An 11,515-nucleotide genomic window follows, 5' to 3' on the forward strand; every position below is an offset into this window, starting at 1 on the left:
TTAGTGAATACTGGCCGAGACATCAATAATGAATGTTGTACCCCACTAGTTACCCGCACAAATTGGCAGCAGGGTAATACACATGCTTCATCTGGTGTTAGGTCCGATATTATGTCCGAAGTGACCGATATGCTAATCAGTGTTTGTCAATAAGCGGGCCAGATGTGGGCTCGAGTGTAAACACATCAACATGCTGTTAACAAGCACTGGTCAGTCTCAGCAACCGTAAGTAAACACTGTACATCGACCGTCATTCGTTAGTGTCCGGACAGTATTTGTATGTTTCGAGTGATCAGCTTGTCGACATGGCGGACTGGACAGTGTCCGTGGTGCATGTGAATTTGCCTTTCAACTTAACTTATAACGAAACGTTCAATCTGACGTCAAACGAATCTGACGTCATCCAGAACGATCAAGCATGGCTGATGTGGCGGAGTGTGGGGATGGGGATAATAATGTACGCCGCAGTCTTTTTGACAATTTGCGGAAACATCCTCGTCCTTATCGCAGTCGCTAGGAATAAACGTCTTCAAACCGTCTTCAATATCTACGTCATTAATTTAGCTGTAACAGACCTGTTGGTTGCCGTCACCGCCATGAGTTTCTACACTACGGAAACTGTTTTGGGTTACTGGCCCTTTGGCGAGTTTCTGTGTGGAATCTGGATATTTGTGGATTATGGAATGACGTTTGCGTCAGTTTTCACACTCATAGCAATCTCCGTGGATAGATTCTGGTCCGTGACATGGAGTCTTCATTATCGAGCACACCATAACAAGATTAAAGCAGTGCGAGTCATTGTAGCAGTGTGGTAAGTTTACATTTCAAAGTAACATGGCATCTTGTAACGATAATTCAGCACAATTCCGCCATTCGTAAAGGTTGTGAGAAAGTAATTTCATCGCGTAAGATAGAATTTCCAACTCAAACTCCAATGAGCATAGAACAATATTAAATCTCACCCTCATTGCCTATGTCTTTGATCTAAAGCTGCTTAGTCACTAGAACTATTTTTTGGAACTTGTCATTGACGATAAAGAACCGTCAAACTCCTTAATACAAGACTTTCATCGATCTCACTCAATCAAATCGTGTTGCAATTACATAGACTTCGGTGTATGTCAGAGACTGAATAACCATAGACAGACTTTCAGAGACAACCTCAAAAAACAAAATCAATTTCGTGAATAACATATACCACGAAAGACTGTCATAGCTAAAAATAGATCCTAGGTCTCATTCAAGAATGTCAAGAAAGACTAATGCCTAAAGCTGTCAGTACAGGGTTAAAACTGAACACCCTCTTTACACGCGCCATCATGTTTCAGGTAAACACAATAATGTGTCAGTGCATGTAAGATTAGTTTACTTCTTTATTCTGACGTCACTAACGCTGAGTTTTGAAGGTCGCGAAAAAAAAATGGCAATGACCGATTTATGGGAGAAAAAAATCATAAAACCTAAAAGGCAAGAAGAAATACTTTTCCTAACAGTAACAAAAAATGGTGTACACCGGTAAAACACTTCAATCATATCAGTACAGTAGGTATAACAGACCCGCCATATTTGTACAGTAAGTGTACCGCCCTGTGTAACAGACCAGCTATATCTGTACAGTAAGTGTACCGCCCTGTTTAACAGACCCGCCATATCTGTACAGTAAGTGTACCGCCCTGTAAAACAGACCCGCCATATCTGTACAGTAATTGTACCGCCCAGTAAAACAGACCCGCCATATCTGTACAGTAAGTGTACCGCCCTGTATAACAGACCCCTGTCATATCTGTACAGTAAGTGTACCGCCCTGTATAACAGACCCGCCATATCTATACACTAAGTGTACCGTCCTGTATAACAGAACGTCATATCTGTACAGTAAGTGTACCGCCCAGATAACAGACCTGTCATATCTGTACAGTAAGTGTACCGCCCTGTATAACAGACCCCTGTCATATCTTTACAGTAAGTGTACCGCCCTGTATAACAGACCCGCCATATCTGTACAGTAATTGTACCGTCTTGTTGACAAACATCATTGATATTTCCCTTACCTCCCGGCCAACGTGTGCACAACGTTGTTCTGTACGATCGACCCAAGGTCTAATGTTTTACATGTAAATAAATGGCTGGAGTTGTCACAGCAGACGTTTTTTCAAATACGCGTTGGAATTAATATTATGTAATAGCTTCAATCGACATTTCCAATCAATACCTTTCTCTACACCTGGAGAAAATCAATCAGTTTTTGTGTGAAAGTATTAGCCAAGTCAAGAGTTTGTTTTGTTTGGTCTACCAAATGGAGAATAGAGAATGATGTTGATCTTCCAGCTTCAACAGAAAGTATTGAAATGAAACAATATTGGTTTCATTATACATTACCGTCGCCCGGACAGTATTGAACTATACGTTTATATATGATCAAATTGCTTACATAACAGGTATAGTGTGGCTCAATATACGCAAACGTTTATCATGACCGATACGAGTGTCTGACAGACATTGATCTGACAGCTTTGAATGAAGCGCTCCAGTAATTATCTCGCCACTAATACCACATCGCCATTGCTTGCAGGCTTGTAAAACGTCCCTGAAATTAAACAAGACAATAAATGATCTGGGATATTTATAAATATCCGGTTCAATAAGTGGGGTGCAATTGTCAGGAGCTGTCCATTGCAGTAATGAGCTGTATCATTGGACAACTGCGTGCTGAATGTGAACATGCTTTATACATGTTTTTAAAACATGCTATGTAGTATATTTAAGATATGTTTATCGACGAACGGAACGTTAACAATATGTATGATGTTGGGATTTAGTGGACGGGTTGCACAGTAATAAGGCACTCGCTTAGCCGTCCGGGGTTCGATTCCCAGAACGGATCTGAAAAGGTCTGGGAGGTCACCTGTCCAACTACGTTGTTTTTTTCACGTGCCCCGGTTTAATCCCATATTAAGGCCCTTTGCGCACTTACATCCGGGTAAACTGTAGTGAATGATATAAGCTTAAAGCTTGCTTCGCATTTGTTGAAAAACATTTCGCATTAGTCACACTGTAATTCTAGGTGTCGCTGGGTAACATATCTAGGATATATATTTTGTTAACGGCCTTTGAGTTTGTTTGTTTTTATTGTGCGTTCGTTCGCTCGTTTATTTGTTTGTTTGTTCCAAAATCTCGTAAACTTAAAATTAGAATGATATTCGCTGATTTACCAAAAGTGAAGGACTCTTTAAAAATACAAAACAGTTTTAAGTATTTGATAATGTAGATTTTTGGTCAAGTGTTAAAAATATGAAAATCAAAGCAGTTATATGTCTTTGTAAGTAAGCATAACTAGAGTTTTATGAATTGTGTGTGTTACCAAACCAAATCAATAACTGAACTACATATAATGACCAGCCATGAACAACTGGGTCGCTGGAAAATTTATCTGAGAACGGTATTAAGATTTTCTGACCTGCTCATTGCCTGAAAAGGTATCTTAACTTATAAAATATCCGTTTAAGCTGTCGTGTTGAAATTAAAACATGTTAAAAATTATTACATAATTCTTATAAGCTTAACAAATATATACATTTATGTCTTTGAATTTATGTTGCCGAAAATGTTCAAAATTAAATAGATAAAGAAATAAAATTTGAACTTTTCAAGACAAGAACGCATAATGTTTAGCTGATATTCTTAAAAATGCTGGTGAACATGAATAAGGTATGGAAGGTACCCAAATAATATGTGTTGATGATGTTACATGCACAATGAAAAATATTACTTGAATTTAATCATGATCTAATGTTAATGAAATAATATCCATGCTAATAATCAAATAATTTCATTCCATTACATTCGTGCCAATAGATAAACAGATGGTAATGAAATAATATCAAAATATATCGTTAATTAAATTGCAGTGCCTATTTCACATCAATTTCTAATCAATCATGTTATATTTCGCTTAGTACCTTTCCCCTGTAACATTTACAATTCAGATATCACTTTAAAAGTTCTCGTGCCATTTTTCACTACTGTTGGTTCAGAATCATCTGGTTATTGTAACGATGACAAAATAATGTCCTGTTATTGTCATTACTATGACAAAGAATGTAACACAGAGTTGGACACGAGTCTTTTACATGACATGTAACTATTATTCAAGCCATAGCTTAGATTAATGTAAAAAATATCAAAAACAATGTGTTCACTGTGTGTTTTGAAAGTGTTTTTATTAAAATCATATACCATCGATATAATTGTCTTTTCGTAAATAAGATATGGCCGTGTTTATCGAGTTTATAACACAACAAATGTACTGAATCATTCAAATCGTTTTCCCTCCATTTCAGGGTCTTTACGCTAATCCTGTGGCTGCCAGCATGTATAATGGACAGACTCAACAACTCAATACCCAACAAATGCGTGTGGGAACCGTCCAAAAACAAAGAGTTTGTTGTCGTCATTGCAACCATTGGTCATCACGGAGCATTCACAGTCATGGTTGTCTGCTACACCAAAGTCTTTTACACGCTTGTACAGCGCCAAAAAGTGGGGCTTGGTCATTCACGACTCTCAGAGAGATCGCCTAGATTAGAATCGCCTATTAACAATCGTTATGCTAGACCAGGCCAAGAGAGTCCGGCGGAATTGTCTGTAGAAAGTCAAATTAACGTTGACACCTCAAGTGACTCTTCGCACGATACACACCTGGCCAGGCTGGTCGCGTCACATACACCGTCCGTAACCGCCACAGACACGGGACACGAAAATGGGAACAAATGTTACGGTATCCATCTCGAACCAATATATAGTCCAACTGTGAATTCCTCCACACAGACAGACAATGATAACGACTGTATAAAATGCCAAAATGAAACAGGCAAGACCAAAAGGCGGCACAGAAGTTTCATCAGCAGACACAGCAGGAAGCGAAAACAGAGAAAAGAGGAGGCAAAATATGAGAAACATGAGAGGAGAGTGTTTACAACACTTACCTACATCCTCGCCGGTTACGTGATATGCTGGCTTCCATTCCATATCGTGTTTGACGTCCGAGCCGCCAAACCGGAAGCAGTATCTTCCATTGTTTATAATTTGACGTTTTGGTTGTCTTACCTCAATTCAATGATCAATCCGTTTTTATATAACTTTAGTAGTTCCGATTTCCGTACAGCATTTAAACAGTTGTTATGTAAAAATAAGCCTCCGACAGCTTCAACTAAACTTTAAGGTATAGATTTAACTAAACTCTGAGATACAGCATCAGCTAAACTCTGAGGTATAGATTTAACTAAACTATGATATATAGCTTCAACTGAACGGTGTTATATACAGTAGTATTAACTAAACTATGAGATACAACATCAGCTAAACTGTGAGATACAGCATCAGCTAAACTGTGAGATACAGCATCAGCTAAACTGTTAGTTACAACATCAGCTAAACTGTGAGATACAGCATCAGCTAAACTGTTAGTTACAACATCAGCTAAACTGTGAAATACAGCATCAGCTAAACTGTGAAATACAGCATCATCTAAACTGTGAAATACAACATCAGCTAAACTGTGAAATACAGCATCAGCTAAACTGTGAGATACAGCATCATCTAAACTGCTAGTTACAACATCATCTAAACTGTGAAATACAGCATCAGCTAAACTATGAAATACAACATCAGCTAAACTGTGAAATACAGCATCAGCTAAACTGTGAAATACAGCATCATCTAAACTGTGAAATACAGCATCATCTAAACTGTGAAATACAGCATCATCTAAACTATGAAATACAGCATCATCTAAACTATGAAATACAACATCAGCTAAACTGTGAAATACAACATCAGCTAAACTGTGTGATACAGCATCAGCTAAACTGTGAAATACAGCATCAGCTAAACTGTGAGATACAGCATCAGCTAAACTGTGAGATACAGCATCAGCTAAACTGTGAAATGCAACATCAGCTAAACTATGAAATACAACATCAGCTAAACTGTGAAATACAGCATCAGCTAAACTGTTAGTTACAACATCAGCTAAACTGTGAAATACAGCATCATCTAAACTGTGAAATACAGCATCATCTAAACTATGAAATACAGCATCAGCTAAACTATGAAATACAGCATCAGCTAAACTATGAAATACAGCATCATCTAAACTATGAAATACAACATCAGCTAAACTGTGAAATACATCATCAGCTAAACTGTTAGTTACAACATCAGCTAAACTGTGAAATACAGCATCAGCTAAACTGTGTGATACAACATCAGCTAAACTATGAAATACAACATCATCTAAACAATGAAATACAACTTTAAGATATGGCATCAGCTAAACTGTTAGTTACAGCATCAGTTGAATATGAGATACAGCATCAGCTATTCTATAAGATATAGCATGTTCCATACGTTATGGATTGTGCCCCTTGGGTGTCGTACAGACCCCAAGCTCCGACTTCACATAACAAACTTATTGATAAATATACGGTTATTGCTCTGAATAATGACTAAGGTACTGTATTGATAAACAAGTAATATACATGTTGTTTACTCCGATCTGTAAACAATATCCACGATTGGGATACAACAACAATTTGTCGGTGTGAAAATGCACATAATGGTCAAACTCCTGCTATAAATAACACAAGGCAGCTGTGAGCTCTGTTTGAAAAAACTATGTCCTCTTTCTAACGATCGTCAAGTGTTCACTTTCGTACAATTACGCACAATATAATACCATATGACAATGTAATAAAAACTAATGTCTAATTTTTTCTTTTTTTATTTCATGTTATCTTTTAATTTATTTATATCAGCTCTTGTTTTTTTCTTTGATTTCTTTTTTCTTCATGTAATAGGTTGCAGGCTGGTTGGGTAACAGACGTCATTATCATTCATCATCAAAGTTGCAGATAAAATTCGAATGAAAACTCATGAATTATTTTCATCGACCAACCCAATTATATGTACATAGAATAACATACGTCATAATTCAAATGCATTTTCACTTCAACTCAACATAATGACGCAAATGTTAAACTTCAACCTTGGTACAAATCAGTCATTTTGTGAACGTTGATGAGAACATCACATGTACTTGCTGAACCACATTGGCCAAATGCTGTTATTTACTCAAAAATAAATAAAAACATTAATAATATTTTACAGCATAATTTATTTTTGATTCATCATTATAATCAGCAATCACCAAAATTGCAAGCAACCGATGATTTTCTTTATTTACATACTGGTTTTCCGGTAACAAGAAAATTTGAAATAAAACGATGTAGCCTAAAGTGCAGATCCTTGTCTAACTGCAGTGGTGGTTTACGAGATAACACCAAAACATATGAACTGCTTCTGTTCACAACACAATTAAATTAACTGATATTACATTTATTTCAATGCATTTTGACAATTATTTAATACATCGTTACGATACTTTATTGTTAATATCAACCTCGATACACCATCGTTACAGACATATAGTAATTTGTACATAATTATATATACTGGTTTATACATGATGTGCATGTATGAAAAGTATTGGAAAATATGATCCTTTTGTAACTTGAGGGTAGGATAGTCTTCTCCTTCGGGTAGAGATATATCTGCGCTACCCCAAGACTAGAGAAAATATCGTGTTAGTCAGAAATCCTCTCCTCTGGTAGACATTTCTCTGTTCTACCATGAAACTAAGGAAAGATTATATCAATCGGTGAGATACCAATATTTTTGTTTTCAGGAACAAAATTTTATTTTTGCTTGTTCAGGCTGGCGTCAACGTGCCAAACTGACAGTATCATTTGTTTAAATCAAACAATTGCTTCTGAAGTTGTAGTATATAATAGCAATTGAAATGAATGTATGATGGATTTATAACACCGAGGGATCGTTTCCTTACATCGTCATCGATTGTTTATCAAATGCATGTTATAATGGGCAGATGGTGGACGTGTTCAATGTGAAATTAGATACCGATTATATTTCACTGTTCAGTGGGTCGATATTGGATTTTTACACAGCTGAACCTATCTGACACTCCCTGTACAGTGCCACAAACAGTATATAATCACATATAGGTGACACTCCGAACAATGTATGGCCTCTCTGGACTGTCACTGATGTACTCACTACGGGGCCGTGACTCCTTTATAAGGAAGTAGACAGTCGGGTCTGTAGTGTACTGGGTCGTGACTCCTGTATAAGAAAGTAGACGGTCGGGTCTGTAGTGTACAGGGCCGAGACTCGTGTATAAGGAAGTAGACTGTCGAGTCAGTAGTGTACAGGGTCGTGACTCCTGTACAGGGAAGTAGACAGTCGGGTATGTAGTGTACAGGGCCGTGACTCCTGTATAAGGAAGTAGACTGTCGGTCTTGTAGTGTACGGGGCCGTGACTTCTGTATAAGGAAGTAGGCTGTCGGTCCTGTAGTATACAGGGTCGTGGCTCCTGTACAAGGAAATAGACAGTTGGTCCTGTAGTTTACAGGGCCGAGACTCCTGTACAGGAAAGGAGACTGTCGGTCTTGAAGTGTACGTGGCCCTGACTCCTGTATAAGGAAGTAGACAGTTGGTCCTGTAGTGTACGGGGCGGTGACTCCTGTACAGGAAAGGAGACTGTCGGTCTTGAAGTGTACGTGGCCCTGACTCCTGTATAAGGAAGTAGACAGTTGGTCCTGTAGTGTACGGGGCGGTGACTCCTGTACAAGGAAATAGACTGTCGGTACTGTAGTGTACTGGGCCGTGACTCCTATACAGGGAAATAGACAGTTGGTCCTGTAGCTTATAGGGCCGTGACTCCTGTACAAGGAAATAGACAGTTGGTTCTGTAGTTTACAGGGTCGTGACTCCTGTACAGGGAAGTAGACTGTCGGTCTTGTAGTGTACGTGGCCCTGACTCCTGTATAAGGAAGTAGACAGTTGGTCCTGTAGTGTACGGGGCGGTGACTCCTGTACAAGGAAATAGACTGTCGGTACTGTAGTGTACTGGGCCGTGACTCCTATACAGGGAAATAGACAGTTGGTTCTGTAGTTTACAGGGTCGTGACTCCTGTACAGGGAAGTAGACTGTCGGTCTTGTAGTTTACAGGGCCGAGACTCCTGTACAGGGAAGTAGAAAGTTGATCCTGTAGTGTACAGAGCCGTGACTTCTGTACAAGGAAATAGACAGTTGGTCCTGTAGTTTACAGGGCCGTGACTCCAGTACAAGGAAATAGACAGTTGGTCCTGTAGTATACAGGGCCGAGACTCCTGTATAAGTAAATAGACAGTCGGGTCTGTAGTGTACGTGGCAGTGACTCATGTATAAGGAAGTAGACAGTCGGTCTTGAAGTGTACAGGGCCGTGACTCCTGTATAAGGAAGTAGACAGTTGGTCCTGTAGTGTACGGGGCGGTGACTCCCGTACAAGGAAATAGACTGTCGGTACTGTAGTGTACTGGGCCGTGACTCCTATACAGGGAAGTAGACAGTCGGTCTTGTAGTGTACGGGGCCGAGACTCCTGTATAAGGAAGTAGGCTGTCGGTCCTGTAGTATACAGGGTCGTGGCTCCTGTACAAGGAAGTAGACAGTTGATCCTGTAGTGTACAGAGCCGTGACTCCTGTACAAGGAAATAGACAGTTGGTCCTGTAGTTTACAGGGCCGTGACTCCTGTACAGGGAAGGAGACTGTCGGTCTTGTAGTGTACAGGGCCGAGACTCCTGTATAAGTAAATAGACAGTTGGTCCTGTAGTTTACAGGGCCGTGACTCCTGTACAGGGAAGGAGACTGTCGGTCTTGTAGTGTACGGGGCCGAGACTCCTGTATAAGGAAGTAGGCTGTCGGTCCTGTAGTATACAGGGTCGTGGCTCCTGTACAAGGAAGTAGACAGTTGATCCTGTAGTGTACAGAGCCGTGACTCCTGTACAAGGAAATAGACAGTTGGTCCTGTAGTTTACAGGGCCGTGACTCCTGTACAGGGAAGGAGACTGTCGGTCTTGTAGTGTACAGGGCCGAGACTCCTGTATAAGTAAATAGACAGTTGGTCCTGTAGTTTACAGGGCCGTGACTCCTGTACAGGGAAGGAGACTGTCGGTCTTGTAGTGTACAGGGCCGAGACTCCTGTATAAGTAAATAGACAGTCGGATCTGTAGTGTACGTGGCCGTGACTCCTGTATAAGGAAGTAGACAGTCGGTCTTGTAGTGTACAGGATCGTGACTCCTATAAAGGGAAGTAAACTGTCAGTTCAGTATTGTATGGGGTCGTGACTCCTGTATAAGGAAGTAGACAGTCGAGTCTGTAGTGTACAGGGTCGTGACTCCTGTATAAGGAAGTAGACAGTCGGGTCTGTAGTGTACAGGACCGTGACTCCAGTATAAGGAAGTAGACAGTTGGTTCTGTAGTGTACAGGGCCGTGACTCGTATACAGGGAAGTAGACAGTCGGTCCTGTAGTGTACGGGGCCGAGACTCCTGTATAAGGAAGTAGGCAGTTGGTCCTGTAGTGTACAGGGTCGTGACTCCTGTACAGGGAAGTAGACTGTCGAGTCTGTAGTGTACAGGGTCGTGACTCCTGTATAGGGAAGTAGACAGTCGGGTCTGTAGTGTACAGGACCGTGACTCCTGTATAAGGAAGTAGACTGTTGGTTCTGTAGTGTACGGGGCCGAGACTCCTGTATAAGGAAGTAGACAGTTGGTCCTGTAGTGTACAGGGTCGTGACTCCTATACAGGGAAGTAGACTGTCGAGTCTGTAGTGTACAGGGTCGTGACTCCTGTATAGGGAAGTAGACAGTCGGGTCTGTAGTGTACAGGACCGTGACTCCTGTATAAGGAAGTAGACTGTTGGTTCTGTAGTGTACAGGGCCGTGACTCCTATACAGGGAAGTAGACAGTCGGCCCTGTAGTTTACAAGACCATGGCACATGTACAGTGTACTCGACCGTAGGTCATGTAGTGTACAGGGCCATGACCACTACACAAGGTACTGGGCGTTCCTCCCTTGCAGGTTATTGGGCATTTGTGCGTTAGCTTGGCGGTGGTTGTCTCGAGACGCTACATACGAAAATTTATGCATGTAAGCGTATACATTAATCTGGTCATCAGTGTAATTCAATTAACATGGCGGCGTCCACAGGGGCGCTAATGGACACATATTATCACAGGGCTGTCATATAATACTATCATTCATGGTCCCAAATCGATATCAACTCGAGATGCCCGCATTTTTCTGACGTAAATGCACCTATAATATGTACCCAGCTTGCATGCCTCTGACCGCAACAGCACCGACGATGGACAGGGCACTATTGCTGATGAGCATGACCGTTGGTAAATAAGTACTCATTTCAGTGTTTAAATTTATATAAAGTGCGATTAATAGCCAGAGTAACAGAGTTACAGATGTTGATGTTTATGAAGTCGTGACGTCGATTTGTCAGTACGAACTCCTGTTAAGTCATTTAGGTCCCTGGTGTAAAGTCGCGGATTATGTGTATTGTTCTGCTATATGAAGAAAGGGTAAATTACAGGACTTACATT

The 11,515-nt window shown here is 40.4% G+C and overlaps 1 protein-coding gene across 1 annotated transcript; it reads left to right on the plus strand.

Annotated features, from left to right (window-relative positions):
* Positions 1 to 305: 305 nt before the first annotated feature.
* Positions 306 to 5,220, plus strand: LOC132546549 (beta-2 adrenergic receptor-like). Its single transcript, XM_060210267.1, has 2 exons — positions 306 to 811; positions 4,341 to 5,220. Exons 1-2 carry the CDS (start codon positions 306 to 308, stop codon positions 5,218 to 5,220), a joined length of 1,386 nt encoding a protein of 461 aa, XP_060066250.1.
* The last annotated feature ends 6,295 nt before the right edge of the window (positions 5,221 to 11,515 follow it).

Source organism: Ylistrum balloti, unplaced genomic scaffold (genome assembly GCF_031769215.1).
Source record: "Ylistrum balloti isolate Yb309-2 unplaced genomic scaffold, AGI_CSIRO_Ybal_v1 Utg369894, whole genome shotgun sequence".
In the NCBI taxonomy this organism is placed as follows: Eukaryota; Metazoa; Mollusca; class Bivalvia; order Pectinida; family Pectinidae; genus Ylistrum; species Ylistrum balloti.

Coding starts and splice junctions, on each gene's coding strand:
- LOC132546549 (XM_060210267.1), top strand. CDS start 306: ATGGCGGACTGGACAGTGTCCGTGGTGCATGTGAATTTGCCTTTCAAC. Junction 812..4,340: donor CGAGTCATTGTAGCAGTGTG/GTAAGTTTACAT, acceptor CCTCCATTTCAG/GGTCTTTACGCTAATCCTGT.